The sequence below is a fragment of the Heterocephalus glaber genome, unplaced genomic scaffold, assembly GCF_053883595.1.
Source record: "Heterocephalus glaber isolate CG9 unplaced genomic scaffold, H.glaber_assembly_v1.0 deba00001666, whole genome shotgun sequence".
In the NCBI taxonomy this organism is placed as follows: Eukaryota; Metazoa; Chordata; class Mammalia; order Rodentia; family Bathyergidae; genus Heterocephalus; species Heterocephalus glaber.
In genome coordinates, this window is record NW_028258406.1 from 15,313,223 (window position 1) to 15,329,701 (window position 16,479).

The 16,479-nt window shown below is 34.3% G+C and overlaps 2 protein-coding genes across 2 annotated transcripts in view; one reads left to right on the plus strand and one right to left on the minus strand.

The window, feature by feature from the left end:
- Gtf2f2 (general transcription factor IIF subunit 2) overlaps positions 1-16,479 on the plus strand; it is a 148,628-nt gene that overhangs the window by 53,538 nt on the left and 78,611 nt on the right. The gene's annotated exons all lie outside the window — the stretch shown is intronic.
- Kctd4 (potassium channel tetramerization domain containing 4) lies at positions 12,803-13,916 on the minus strand. Its single transcript, XM_004844216.3, has one exon. The coding sequence runs from the start codon at positions 13,767-13,769 to the stop codon at positions 12,990-12,992; it is 780 nt and encodes a 259-aa protein (XP_004844273.1). The 5' UTR covers positions 13,770-13,916; the 3' UTR covers positions 12,803-12,989.

A 16,479-nucleotide genomic window follows, 5' to 3' on the forward strand; every position in this document is an offset into this window, starting at 1 on the left:
CTTTATATATGCTGGGTATATTCCTTAGTCAAAAATATCCTTTGTTCTTTGGCTTGCCTTTTCACTCTCTTAAAGATGTTTTTTGGGGTTTTTTTTTTTTTTGATACCCAGGATCAAACTCAGGCCTTTGCGCTTGTGAGGCAGGTGGCAGCACCACTGAGCTAAATCCCTGGTCCTTAAAGATGTTCTTTGATGAAGAGGAGTTATTGTTAATGCAGTCAGTTTTTAAGTCTTTTATGGCTTTTGCCTTTTGCCTCTCATTTAGCAACTCTTACAGCCTCTGAAGGATCAAAAGACATTTTTCTCTACCTTTTCTCAGAAATATGTTTTCATTGTCTTTCACATTAGTTTACCTGGAATTGTTTTTCTATATGGTGTGAGAGAGGGGTTAAATTTTATTTTTCCTCCATGTGGATGAGTATGACATGTTTTTTAAAAGACTTTTTTCTCACTGTCATCACTGCCACCTTTGCAATAAATCAGGTATCTACACAGGTCTATTTCAGGCCTACCCTTTGTTCCATGAGTTGATTCATGCATCCTTGTTTTAGTGTCAAGGTTATACTGGCCTCAAGAAGTAAGTTGGGAGAATGTTTCCCTTTTTGTATCCAGAAGAATTTGTATAATGTAACTTTATTTCTTCCTTAAATATTTAGCAAAATTCACTTGTTAATCTGAGTATGGAATTTTATTTGTGGGCCTAGTTTTGATTATGGAATGTTGGAGACAATTCTTTATGGCATTTCTACACATTTTCTGACAGTTTTTTGTCCCAGACTGTCGTTTTAAAAATAGTTGTATAGTAAAAAGCTTTGAATGGTAGAATTAAGGTCTTCTTACAGGGCAAAGATAGATAGATTTGCTAGTAGCTCTCATACAAGATCTGTGATTTCCTAAATTTGGTATTCCTCCCTATGTCCATGGCATCCTGGGCCCCTCTGCATCACTCCTTGGGTGCTTTGGAGGAACAAGAGGAACTGATGCAAACATGCTTATGCCAACTGCATTGCTAAGAGTAATAAAATCGTTTTTTTCCCCAGTCCAGAAATTCATGCCTTCTGCCAGCACCCGTGAAACTATAACAGACTAATTCAGCTTCCACATAGAGTAAAATGTCAGACATTTTACAGTTCTTGACTTGGAGTAAATTTCTTTATTTATAAGGGTATTGGTATTTATCTTTTTTTTTTTTTTTGGTACCGGGGATCGAACTCGGGACCTTGCTTGGGAGGCAGGCAGTGGAACCACTGAGCTAAATCCCCAGCTCTATTGGTACTTATTTTTTACTTTCTACAGTTTTAATGTGATATGCCCATGAGGCTGTCTCCATGTTTAAGTTGCCTGGGATTCCTTGAGCTTATCTGTTGATTGCTATCTCAGTTGCAGAAATTTTTCAGATACCATTCTTTTTTGTCCCCCCTTAAAATTCTGCCTAAACTATGTTTTGAACATATGCTCAATTGTTTCATTATATCTTTGTTCTGATTTTTTTTTTTTTTTTTTTGAGACAGGGACTTGCTATGGAGTTCAGGTGGTCTTGAACTCACTATATAGCCCGGGCTGACTTTGAACTTGCGGCAGTCCTCCTGCCTCAGCCTCCAAGTGCTAGGATTGCAGGCATGCACCACCATGCCAGGCATGTTCTGATTTTTTTTGCCTGTTTTTTTCCATACTATATTCTGGAAATTTTATTTTTCCTATATCCCAACTCATTAGTTTCTTCACTTGTATCTAGTCTAATATTAAACTTACCTGGTGAGGTTTAAATTGTGCCTATTCTATTTTTAATTTCTAGATGTTCTGTTTGATTTTTTTTTGAATGTATGACAATTTTCCCTGTAGATATTTTAGTCTTTTATTGTTGTTGCTGTTATTATTATTATTTTAATCACAGTCCAGTTAATTTCAATCTCTGGCGCCTTTTAGCATCACTTTTTTGTTGGTGTTTTCATTTATACTTAGTCACTGACTCTAGTTTCTTGGCTATATTTGCACATTATATTTGTGGAATGATTTATAAAAGTAAAATACGACTTTCAGGGAAAGTTCTTTCTTCCCTCTGAGGACCTGTCTTACCTAGGCACTTGTGACTGCTGCTAACTCTGATCCACTGTTTTAATAATTTATTGCTATATAACAAGCTGTCCCAAAACTGACTCTTCAAACAGTAGTGATGTAGTGTTTCCATGAATCTGGGTAGACTGGATTAAACTGGGCTGCTTCTGCTCTTCAGATAACAATTTGAGTTACATACTCATGCAGTGGAAGGTCGGTCACAATGCAGTATCCAGGACTTCTGAATTGATGGTCTGAGACTTGGTGCAGTGGGACTGGGGCACCTTGTTCTCTCTGTGTGGCCTCTTAGTGTGTTTCCATCAGTTGGTGGTCAGCCCAAGCATATTTACTTTTCCAGAACAGCATAGCCTTACAGGCATCTTAAGGTCACTTCAACTGCGTTCAGTTGGTCACATCAAGTTATAGAACCATCCCAGATTCAAGAACAGGGGAAATAAAATGGGCTCTACTTTTTGATAAGACTAGCTTTGTGGAAATACAGGGGTAGGAAGGATTGTTGGCAGTTATCTTGAGTCTACTACAATCATTTTAAACCACTCTTGGTGCTTGAGATTTCTCTGATAGGATAGCCCAGAAGATTGAACTAGGTGGTCGTTGTGATGAGCATGTAACCTACCAATCCTAGTTGAAACATTATTAAAAGGAAAAAGAAAAGTAAAAAAAAAAAGCTAGGACTCTCAAATATAACAAGATTGTTTGCAGCAAAGTGGGAACTGTAGTTAACCCAGTTAAACTTTTGGGGGACTTTTCCCCCTTCCTGTTTATCATCATCTCATGGGTACAGACCTTTGAATTTTAAAATTGTTGTTGTAAGGAACTCCTATTAGATTTTCCACCTTGTGTAGCGTCTGGCCTTTGATTTTTGTTCTCCTTGCCCTGGGAGGCTGTATTAACAAAGGGTCTCATTTTCCCTACATTGGCCCATGACCTCAAGATTCTCATTTTCCCTATATTGAGGCATAATTCCTTGTTATCTTGTGGGGTTTTTTGGATACCTTTAATATCTTACTGAGTTTTTATAGGTGTTTTCAGTGGGAGATCTGATGTAGATAACTCACCATTGTAGAGAATAGGGACAAGTATAGTTAATTTACTGGAAATTAACAGAGGAGAAAGGACTGAAAGAATTGCTGAATGTCAAGACTTTGAAGATTAACAATCTACAGCCAATTCTCTATTTAACCTTAGTATTATAAATAAATGTGTACTTTCTAGTTTTTTTTAAATGTGTGTGGTACTGGCGATCGAACTCAGGACCTTGTACTTGCAGGGCAGGCGCAGTACCACTGAGCTAAATCCCTGGGCCACTTTCTGGTCTTTTGATCATGCTGTCTTGTTCTTTATTTTCATTTTTCATTGTCTAGATTTCAATATTAGATCTCATTTTTTTAAAAAAAAAGGTTGATGAGTAAACTTTATTAAATATGCTATTTTTCAAGGTCTGTTGTAGGACTTTAACCCTCACATTAGATTTGTCACTATTTTGCCTATTTTAGATATAGTTATAATTTTCTTATGTAAATATACATATATATATGTATGTATGTATTTCCTCAAAATGAACTTGTAGCTCATGTTTATTTTTCAAGTTGGATATATACCCTAAATACTTATGTTGAAGAATTGACTTATTTATTGGACCATACTTCCCTTTTCTGTTTTCCTCATACTTCCTGTATTCCTTCCTTCATTTCCTTTGATGTTGAAATCTAATTTTTAACAAGTGCACATTTTTGTCTTAATTATGAACTCTGATCTAATTTAGTCCATATTGTCTATATGATGTAAAAAAAATGGTTGCTTGTATTATTTTTGTTAATTATTTCTTTGGGTTTATTATACCTGACATCTGTCACCTAAATTACCTTAATTGGTTGCCTTACTTTTTCCATATATGTTTTAAAGTGATTTGAAGGGGTCCTATTTGTTTCCTTTTTAAATCTATGACAGTTTTCCCAGCGTATATTTTAAATATTTTTTCTTTAAAGAGAAGTGATTCTTTGTATTGGTACATTATCACTCTCTTCAATAGTCTTTATCATATGCAGTCATCAAAAAACAAGTGCAGGCTGGGGATTTAGCTCAGTGGTTCTGCCACCTGCCTCTCAAGCACACGGTCCCGAGTTTGATCCCTGGTACCAAAAAAAAAAACAACCCAGAAGTGATACTCAGATATCATGGTATCAGTTTTCTTCCCTTTCTTCAAATACCTCCTTTCTTTCTCACTGGATGCCCTAATAAGGAAAGGGCTATTCATTTCAGCTAGTGGTAGTTTGAAATTTATTTGGCTATTCATAGTAGTCGTAAGAAAAATCATTTCTACTACAGGACATTAAAATAATATATTAGAGTAAGAAAGCTCAGTCAAGAGAGATCATTTGGGGAATCTGTCAATAAATAATAGCTAAGAATATTTCAAATGTCTCAATTATTCATATAGGATATTTCTAGTTAAAAAAATTTTAGGTAGACTACCTTACTTCTGAATCATATTGACCTGTATCATATTACAATAACATTTAAAAGAAATCTACCACTAATGTTAGCGACTTTAGTTGGGTATATATTCAATTCAAGCACTACCAATTATTGTTCCTATAGTTCCTTATGTGATTTTATAAAAGATCAATATGATCTGGGTTATTAGGCATCTTCCCTGTGTTCTTTAAAATAAGAATTGTTTTGTATCCATCTTCATTCTGTTTTGGTAATTAATGCAATATAAGTTACTAGAAATAAAAAGATGCCTGGGTTCCAGTGCAACACTGAGGCACATTTAGCTGTATTGGTCTTAGTTAACATCTTTCGTTTATTAATTTGCCAGTTTCCAGTGGACTCTTTATGTGTGTATTCTTATGTTTCAAGTCTTTTAATGGTTCATAGATATGTGTCTGTCCAGGGATTGTGAGAAATAAAGCTTTTAAATAACTTCACGTTTTATCTTACAAAACAGTGTAACACAAGAGCAATTAGTATGCATTTTGAAGGATATAGAAATTAAATCTATTAATTTAAGGATGAGTGGGCGTTGCCTGTAAGGGACCATCATATTGCAGCTATGTAAACCAGGAAAACTTAATGAGCATTGTCCTTTGGGGCACCCCTCCTCTTTTTTAAGCAATGTGGAATTTTAGCATCAATATCCCAGTATTTTAGCTTTTGTGTACACAAGCTAGCTGTAGCTTTTCTTAATGCTTATGTTGACATCTTATCAGAGGAAATAAGTAATTATTTGAGTCATTTACCACAAGCTTGTTAATTTGGAAAATGAGATAACAATATGGGCTACTAGAGAACAAATGGCTGCCCAGACTGGGTAAAGCCTTAGGACCTTCTCTCTGTCTGGAGGTAGCCTTTATGCAACCTTTCCTTCATTCATAACACTATTTCTAAGAAATTGGCCACATCTCTCTTCTACCAACTCCCTAGTTTAGACTACACTTCTCTTCCCCAGTGTTCTTACTTCATTCCTTCTTATACGACTCTAAAGCAGGCATTCAAACTGCTTTATAATCCTAAGTGTTTTCTCCAAGATTCACGGTACTATAGGGAAATAATTACACCCTTCCACCTCAGAGTTCTTTCTCCACCCCCAAAACAGAGACAGTACAAAAAACTTACTATATCTCAGAAATCTGTAATGTTGTTCTTTTGTTTACTTGATATATGAATGCTTTCCCTTCTATTTGCTTAAAGGTATTCTGCTTTTTCTTAGATATTCCCTGGAAGAATTTTTAGTTCATTTTTAGAGATCACTTTCAAGTTATTCCCAGTTGGTAGCTATTTCTCCCAGATTTAATTCAATAACGATTCTGTGCATGAATGAGGAAAATCTGTCTGGTTCACATAAATTTCTTTCCTCATTACACTCATTATTCTTGACCTATCAGTCACTCCTTTTCCCTTTTCTTGTTGCAGGTCCACAAATCTCTGGAATGGATTCTCTGCTGTAGTCTTTTCTTACAGCATATTCATTTTTCCCCCTTCTAAAGGAAGTTTCAAGATAAGAAAGCTAGGTTTTGAGCTAGGTCTTAGCCTAGCCCTAAGAGGTGATGGCCTTTCTTCAGTATTACTTCACCCATTTTCAACCTCATGTCTTTGGTCAAACTTCTCACTGAGGGCCGGGGATTTAGCTCAGTGGTTCTGCTGCCTGCCTCACAAGGGCAAGGTCCCAAGCTCGATCCCCAGTACCAAATAAAAAAACAAAACAGAACTCACTGAGTTCTTTAAGGGTCCAGTCTGAAGGCATTATTGCACAATAGTGGTTCCATGGCCATAACCAGCTCTTTACCATCATTAGCTTATGGCTTCCATCTTCAAAGTGGTCCATCTACATCTCATTTATTAAAATGGGGTAAGAGGGAGAGGGCAAAGGGGCTAAAGCAGCTTTGTAACTCTCTTTAAGAGCATATTCAAAAGTCAAGCCCTGCTTAGATTACATTGGTTAAAAATTGATAATTTGGCCACACCTAGCAGCCACAGAACACTAGGAAATGTGCGGGTTTATTCTGGGTACAGTTGCCACCAGAATCAAGTTTGGTTTTTAACAAAGAAGAGAATGGATATTGAACTACCAATCTGTACCCCAGGACCTCATGAGAGTTTGTGTTGGGCACTTTTAATGAGATAACGCACATAAATAGTGCTGTACCTGATAATGAGTAAATGTCAGCAAATTCCAGACATTTTCAATATCTTCTTTGTTAAAGAATCAGGTTCCTAGCACCTCCCACTTTTTTTTGACTCATTCACACTTCCAGAGGAGTGATCTTTTACAATACTTGGATCTTACAGAAACAATTATACATGATTTCTTGGTAGAAAAGAGGTAGATAGGGGTAGCATTTACTTATTGGAAAAACCATTTCTGTTGAAAAGGTTTTAGCTTTTTACTTCATTATTAATTTGAAATCCTCGACTGCTTTTCTTTTCCACTGCCTTGAACCTGGCTTGAAACAAATTACTGTTTGATTCTAAAAATGAAATGAGTTAAAAGTAATTCTTTTTAACAGTTTTTGATTATGTCTTTTAGTTAAATGGAGAGTTTGGAGTGATACAGAATGAAGATTAGGAATGATTTTACTTAATGCCTACATACCCTTTGGCGTCACTAAACATCTCCATGTTAACTGCCAAATTTGTATATATTTTATACAAACAAGTTTATTTTCTATATATTTATCATTTAGTGAATTTTATATACTATATGTAATTATACACAATAATGATTTGTTCAGTAATAGCAAGAAGTATAGTTGAACCTCCTTTTTCTTTTCTCTCATTAAGTGCTATCTCTGCTAATGTAAATTATCATTGAGACACAAAGAAAAGGGGAAGAGAATATAACTGGGAACCAAAATGGCATTTTAACATAGTCTGCTTCCAGTTTTCAAGGTAGCTGAATTTTATATGTTGGACCATGGTATATTTTTGGGGGGAGGGGAGCTGTGTTTAGCAACTGGAAATACAGTATCTATTCTCATGCCAAAAATTATTTGTGAGGGGCTGGGGATTAGCTCAGTGGCGCCGTACCTGCCTCGAAAATGCAAGGTCCTGAGTTCAATCCCCAGTACCAGAAAAAATATATATGTATTTGTGAGTAAAGACATAAGTTAATTAGCCAATCCAAGATACATAAAGTACGTATTTCAAACCATTATGTTTTGTATCATAAATACATACTGTTTGTTGATTTAAAAATAAATAATTTTTAAAAAGAAAGAAGGTACACTCTAAAAATTACCTATAACTTGTAGATTCTTTGGTGTTTCATCTAAACTTTATTAATAATTTTTATTCATTCATGGCTGTGTAAAATCTTCCCTTTTTTCACTTTTTTTTCCCTTTTTTCTTTCTATAGCAATTTCTTTTAAAATATCAATATATACATAGAAAAAAATATTTAAAAATCAAAATAGTTTCATTAGAACATAGGATCATAGTCTCTTCACACTTTAGTTTTTTTAAAAAAAAATACAAATAATTAATCAAATGGTATAATACCTAAAGAAAACACAAAATGGCTTAATTCTTTGTAAAACCACATTAAGTGATAGAAGATTATCAGATTCAAGCAACTAATTGAGTGAAAAGCAGAATCATTCAACATTTTATTAGTTAATAAACATCTGTTATAGCAAGCAAAATCAGTGAGGTGCTAGAGTAAATGAATAGACTTGCTCAATCCTACACCTTCATAGTATAAAAAGTTTATGCTATACATCCTAAAGTACAGTAATCAGAATTACTTTTCAAAAGTGAGCTTGTTTTCAAAAAGGAATTTTTAAAAATTATCTTGATATTTTTAGATAATAAAACTTGCTTTTAAATGTTACTGAATCCTCTGGAATCTTAGGTTTGGAAAAATCTATCATGCTGTTAGGTTAACTATGTTATATTTTAGGGTAGGGAGCAAGATTTTAAGACATAGTAAGGAGGTATAATTATCTCATTCTTTTGTTACCAATTCAGCAAAATAACTAATGTTGAAATAAAACAATAGTGGGCCGGGGATTTAGCTCAGTGGTGCCACCACCTGCTGTGCAAGCTCAAGGACCTGAGTTCGATCCCCAGTACCAAAATAAATAAATAAATAAATAAAAATAAAACAATAGTTTTAGTACTTTACATACAAAATGCTGAAGTTTTCCTTTCTTACCATTAGAAATTTTTAGTAAATATAGGTAATTTATAACAGCTTCTGACATATATATCAGTGATTTTTGTTTAATATAAATTCTTAAACTGTTGTGTATTTTTGTCAAGAAAAAAGAATACAGTCCTCTCTTTGTATTAGGCACATTTTAGATTTGATCTCAGTTCTCTCCAGCATGTGTTCCTTTAATATTACTCTCTTGGTGTTTATTGATAGAAGCAAATCAGTTTTAATGTTAGCTTAATCATTATTTTGTTTAAGCTAATATTAAGCAAAATAATGATTAGGAAGATAAATCTGCCACAGGTCACATATACCAAAGCTAGATACAAAGAATTTTTAACTTGCATGTTATTTTGGATAGTCAGTATTACAGCGCTGCTTTACTAGCAAGGATAATTATGATTCACATGCTATATTTTTATCTTTGACTAACATCATTGCATTTTGAAGTATTCATCGTAATTTATTAGATAGGCATATCTCTAAGATTGTATCATCACATGTGTTATTCCCATTGATTTTATTTTCTGGTTTTGTTTTTTTGGTACTGGGGACCGAACTCAGGACCTTGCGCTTGTGAGTCAGGCACCAGAACCACTGAGCTAAATCCCCAGCCCCTTCCCATTGATTTTAAATTGCTGATAAAACAGTTGCTATGTTTATTTTGCTTTTTAGGGTTTTTATATGAGACTAGAAAATAAGTCCAAAAATTCATCATGTGTCTTTCTGCTTTTTGTTTGTTTGTTTTTGGCAGTATTGAGTCTTGAACTCATGGCCTTATGCATGGTAGGCAAGTTCTCTAGCACTGACGTACAGCCCCAGGCCCATCATATGTATTTTTAAACTAATAAAATGAAGTCTGTGTTTACTTGTAGCAATTTAAAGCGTATTTTTTTGTGTTTCAGAATATTTCATTACAGAAGTTGAGGATATGTTAAAAGTTTTCTGTTTTGTTCATGTCTAAGCTTAGTCAGTGTAAATGGTTGTGAAGATACCTTTGAATTGCATACAAAAATCAGTGCTTTGATTGAAAGTCTATGAGGGGGTGAGGGATTTTACATGCAACTCAGCCTTTAAGCCTTATAAAAAGCCCTATCAAATAATTATTATATTTTATTATTTTATTATAAGGATGTTCAAATTTTTAAGTTTTATTATAAGGATGTTCAAATTTTTAAGCTAAGGATCTTGCTTATGGCCCTATAAGCAAATTAGTGAAAGTTAGATTCCAGAACCCATGTAAATTTCATTGTACTATATTTTTTCCTCATAATATATTAGTTCTGTGGATTGTACAAGTCTTAAAAAGTTAACCTGCTTTTCAGCAAACTTGATATGTAAAAATCTAGATTCACAAATAGACAAATTTGGGATATTTGTTAGTCTAGTGAGATGGATGATTCACCTCATGTTCTTTAAATGACATGACATGACATGACATTAAAAATATTACTTGCTTTTCCAGAATTCAGTTTTACTTAACATTTTAGGAATACTTGCGTTGGAAGATGATATCAAGTGAGAGAAGCCTGTATTTTGATATTCTGTATTCACACCTCTTCGTGAATACCTGGTTTGTGCCAGGAACTAGGTTTTTGGGATGTAAGTGGCCAGAAACGATCTGAGAGAGAAATTCTTAAGGGACTGGAAACAAAAATGTTACGAAAGCTTCACTCCTACTTATAATTGACATGTTATATGATTTCTTGAATTTGTTGAATAGAAAGTATTTCTGAAAAAAAATTTTTGAAGACATTAAAGTTAAGAACTAGATATTTTCTGACCCCAGCATGGTATACACATTTGTCATCCCCTCTTCAGGGAGGCTGAGACAGTAGGATCACCAGGAGTTTGAGGCAGTGGAAGCCTGGGCTATTTATTTAGTAAGTTCAAGGCCAGCACAGACTGTATAGCAAGAACCTGTCTCAAAAAACAAACAAACAAAAACCACCAGCAACAAAAAACCTAGATACTTTCTGTGCACTTACAGCACAATATTTAGGCACTTGAATATGCGAATCCAGGGCTGGGGATTTAGCTCAGTGGTTCTGCCGCCTCCCTCGCAAGTGCAAGGACCTGATTTCTGTACCTGTTACCAAAAAAAAAAAAAATGCAAATCCAAAAGTAAGTAATTTTGAATTTAAATATATACATTTATAAAAAGTTATAAGGGTAACCAACCTAGATAAATATCCTTCGTTATTTATTTTACAATTCTGTGATTTATCAGAAGCTTGAGAAGGAATTAAATGCATCAAGATATGATTTGTATAGAGATGCTGCATAAAAATGATTTTTAGTAGTTTCTAACAATATTAACTGTTAAAAAATTAAGTTCTATTTTTGTGAGTTGATGCGAAAACCTTACTTGTAATTTTTCTAAGGAGATTTGCTCAGCTACATCTCCTGTAAAAAAGATGTGTCAGGGCTATTTTTATTATCTACAATGAAATCTTGTTAGAGAAATTCTGGCTTTGACATTAAATCACAACCATTTTTTTCATTATTGAAGTCCAAATGCCAAGGAAAAGTCATTTTATAAACTGGAGAGGTATATAAACAGTTCAATTGTAGTGACAGTTGTGTTTTTCTCTGTGGTTCCTTTGAATCCTGATTAAACCATTTAAAGTACTTAAGATAATTTGATATTTTAGTAGAAACATTTTTTCTTAGCATACATAACAAAAAATTGCATAGTTAATGTGGAGTTTGTTGTTGTTTAATGAGAATTTCTGAAAGGACTTTGCTCTATAATAGATTTTAAAAGGTTCCTTTTAGTATGTACAGCCACCTTTGATATTATCTTAGGTGTTGTAAGTGGAAGTCAGTTATAATTCCAGAAATAATACTAGTTTTACTCATTCTAAGTTTTTATGAGTAATCAAAATTTTGGTATAGACCTAATTTATGTTATCTCAGCCAAGAGTTAAAAAAAAATCTTTTGTTGAAGGTTGTTAACATTAGATTTAGTTATCAGTTTTAATGATTTAATTTTCAAAGGAGGAAATTTAAGATATAACTAGTTCTAATCAAAGAACAAGTAAAGAGAAATGATTTAGCTTTTCTTTCTTGGGGCAGGCTTGGGGTTGGGAATGGACTTATATTTAAAGTTCAGTTAGTATTGTAGATTTATTTCATAGAAACAGCCAAATGTAAAATGATTTTTAAGAAATTACCATGAAGAAATCAACACAAGTCAGTGAGTCTAAGATTAAGCATTTAGATAAGTATTGAAAAGAAGCAATGAAGTCCTTTCATGAGAATGTTCAGTGGTATTCATTTAACATTCTTGAGCAGGAAAAAGGAATAAATATATAGGATGATTGTGAAAATGGACTCCTTTATTCTAATACCATATACCCTGTTGAAACTAAGTCATCCATGCTGTATTGGAGCTCAGTTGTGCAAAGAAAAGAATTTGCTGATTTTTGTCACTTCCAAGACTAGTCAGGGCTGTTGTAGCCTGCCATGGGTTACATTCAGAGTGTAATACATTTATTATGCAAAATCATCAAGTGGAACTATTTGTTTTTAAAGTGACACATGCAACTTTTTATTATAATATTAATACAACCAAAGAAGCTGACAAGGTTATTTATTTTTTATTGTTATCAACAGTTTTCTAGGAATCTTCAGCAAAATATCAATTCAGCTGTAATTGTAGTATGAAATACAAGAACTATGAATAAGCTTTTGGTGCCTGCTATTAAAAATCAAATGAATAGCTTTAATACCTTTTTACAATCTCATTTTGTTTCACTACAGCTCTGTTTTAGGTAGAGCTGCACATCTGTTTTGCTCTCAGTGGTTAATTTTATCAGTTCAGTTTCTTTGTAGATTTTTGCCATAAATAGGATGTTAAACCTTAGAGCCCCTTAAAATATTTTATTACCATATATTTAAGTGAACTATAGATAATATACATGCTTGCTTTTTGTACAAGTACCCCAGACATGGTGATTGAAAGACAGCTTAAGGAAAAATAAACAAATAGCAAAAGCATTCAATCTTTATTTACAGTATATAGATGATTACTGTTTTCAACTTAGGAGAAAGAGTCTGATCAGCAGGAGCACCCCAGAAAAGGGCATCTTTAGTGATAGAATTTACATACCGTTAGCTCACAGTACTTGATTAGCAGCAGGGCTCTATAGTACAGAGCTAGCCTTGCACGCTATTTGGGATGCCTTTGATGCTGTGGTTTTCCGAAGCTTGCTGGCTGCATGCTTGTTGCCTTTGTCCGTGAGACAGGTAATTACTTGATAAAATGAAGTGCATCGCTGTGAACAATTGACCCTTTAGAACAATCCAGGCTGGTCAGCAGTCTAAAACCACACTTTAAAGCCATCATTATAGCCTCAAACTTAAGAGTTTCCAAGGTACAGACAAAGGTGTTGTCTTCCTTTAGTACAAGTCGAGTGCCATTTTCAGACTTTATGAAGTATTTAAATTGAATGATATTTGATGATATTGAAAACTCCTCTGGAAATCCATCCAGCCTGCTTTTGGATACCAGAACAATTCGAGATTTTATTTTTGAAATGAAATCAGGAGCATTACAGAAGATTCTCAGTCCTTGTGAACGATCGTGGTTATCTGTTATTTCCAAGAAAGTAGTCTCTCTAGGTGTTAGCTGTTCTTTTTCCCACCTGGATTTCACTTCCTCCGCCAGTCCCTTGAGCTGAAAGAATTCAGCTTCTTGTGCAAGAAGTTGATTTTCTCGAAACCCTTCAGGCAGTAGAAGTTCTCCATTTCGTAGGAAGTTTAGGACATGCCTGAAGAGGAGGCCATCCCTGTCTATGAAGTAATGGCCATCAGCATCAAATGGGCAGAGGATTTTCCCATTTACGATACCTTCAAGGAAAGTATCTGGGTACTTGGTCAGTGTTTGTTTTTGAGTAATGTATAAATATCCACCAACGTTGAGGGTCATCAGTGTGGATTTGCAGTTCTTTCCTTGCTCAGTGTCTTCCAGGCTGTTGTGTTTCCCTTCATACTCCTTTTCTTTTTCTCTTCTGATTATTTTACGCTCCATTTTTGAAGATGTTATTTCAGTTTGTTCTTCTTGGCTTTGAGATTTTTTTAAAAAAAGAAACACTACTGCACAAACACGCCTTTATTCAGTCTCAGTCTGGTGATGGAATGGAAATGCTAGCAGCCTCGCCTGCGCTGTCAGCTCGCCTTTGCAGTAGGTGGCGTATCAGCTATGTGTGCAGGAGCTTTCTGGAGTAAGACAGAAAAGAGAATTTGCATTTAACTGTATCAGGGAAGGGATTTGTTTTCAGAGGGGCTTTATGTATATTCTTTGAAATAGTAAAGAGTTAACTTGGAGTAAACTGAATTTCTTCTTACCAGTCAAGCAATCACACACGTTTATTCTGCAGCCAAATGTGAATTTCTATACATTTCTAAATGTCTTAAATTATTTCTTAGGCAGGCTTAATATTAAATAATATCTTTTGAAAATAGTGTTATTGCATTAGAATCATTTAAAAAAGTAAATGATAAACCTAGGGTGATAGGAAGTAGGCATATAGAATTTTCTCTCCTTAAAAAGTCGCATATTTTACTGTGGTATTTTCATTTTTGAGGCTCAAATAAGAGTATTTAAACTTGTTGTTTATGACATTGCACTCAAATTTAGTTGGATTTGCTTGTGATTCTGATGCAGGGCTCTTCATTAATTTCTTTCATTAAATGAAAGGATATTTTCTTGACATCTTTTCACAAAAGGTTATTTTACTTTTTACCTTAAAGGTAAAAAAATCAAATAGGTTTTGTAGTAATCATTTACTCTTTTTTTTTCGGTTGAAAAATTCATGAGGTTTTTGGCCCTAAACTTGCTTCACTGCTACACAAAGACTTGTACTACTATAGAAAATACTATATTGACGTGTGTGCATACATGTGTTGCGAAGGTAGGAGAAAGATTAAGATTCAAAATGCCTGCTATGAGTATCGTCATGCCAAGTTAGATTTTGTTTGTTGTCTGTCAGTGTCACAGAGAGTGAAAGAGCAGTGTGTGATGTCTCCCCAGCCCCTTATTCCCCTCCTTCCCCTTTAATTTGCCTTCAGAAGCTTTCTTAGGGTTCTGAGCTTTCATTTCTAGAATTTAAATGTCCAGTGGTACACAAGAAATGTGAACATTGTTCCTAGTACACTGTTATTTGACCCATTACTAAGTTATTCTGAAGAACCACATTGTTCTTAGAATTAGACTTTAGATTTTTTTAAATTTTACTGGAGACTTTAGATTTTATATTAGATTGGTTTATATTTCTATTGCATTAAAGTTATTTCTAAATTATTTAACTGTATGTTGATAAGTATTAAAACAAATTCTTCTAAAAATGCCTACCTTTTATTTTCTATAAACAGTTTTAGATTTTCTTTAGATATAAAAAATTATTTTTTTTTTTGGTACCGAGGATCGAACTCGGGATCTTGCACTTGTGAGGCAGGCGCCAGAACCAGTGAGCTAAATCCCCGGCCCTAAAAAATTATATTCTTAATTATAGCAGTCACGGAATTTAACATTTGTCATTGAGATATCAAAAAGCTCATTGAAATTGGACTTAAAAACTAAGGCAAAATATTTTCAGAGCTGAGTTTTTGCTTAGAAACAATAAAATTAAACCTCCTCATTTGACCAAAGATAAAATTGCATTCCAGAGAATTTTTAGTGTTTTATCTAGTATTGTATAGCTTTTTAATGGCAGAGCCACCACTTGGACCAACAGTTCTTTCAGACATGCAGCATTTAAGAAGAGTTTGCTCTTGTTAACACCAATGTCATGTGCTGATTTTGTTTGTTTAAGAATCAAGATCTTTTCTATGGCTATCACATTTTGAGGGGGTAGAAATATACTCATGGAATTCTTATGTTACCACTACAAATGGTTACTGAGCAGCACCATGTAATAGCAAAATCATAACAATTGCATTTATAGATATAGTCCTCTCTTTATGAATTTTATGGCATACCAGAATCAGTATAGCCTGACTATAGGGTAGTGATGGAGACTGTGCTAGAATTTTCTTGTATGTTTAAAGTGGTATAGTTAGATACTGTGTAATGCTGGGTCTGCTTCCTTACACCCTGTTTGGCCAGTCTGTAGATGTCTCTGTGGAGAACCCTTGATTCTGTGACTGCTAGCAGATGGGCTTCCAGGGATATGGTGAGGAAATAGGAGGTGAGGCAGGACTGTTGCTAGTGAGACTGCCTTCCTCTTCAGAAGTCTTCACTTCAGAGATTCCTCACACTTGCTAACTCAGTTCTAGATTCTGCTGCCAGATTTTCAGAACCACTGATGAGTGCTCTTTGCTTCTGCAAGCTTGTCATATTAGTCTGTTCTAGATTCATATGTATTTGAGATATGGAGTGCTTAGGCAAGGTAGTGTCAGTTAGGTCCATGTGACCCTAAGACTAAAATGCTGCTTCTATACATACTAAGGGAAACATTTTTGGTTTATGTGACTATTTCTCTGCCTCACTGCAAATATAAACTAGAATTAATTCAGTGGTTTCAGCAGAAGGACTTAAAAAAAATTAGTTTACCTATATATACTTGACTACTGGATTTGAGGATTTCATCTGTCTTTGTGGGCAGAAAGATACAAAAATTAGAAAGGCCCTGTTTTCTTTCATGACATTAATTCAAGAGTTAGATCACCTGTATCTTAGACATCTGTAATCATGTACACAAAAGAGCCCCATTAGCCAACTTTGTGCATTTAAACAGGTC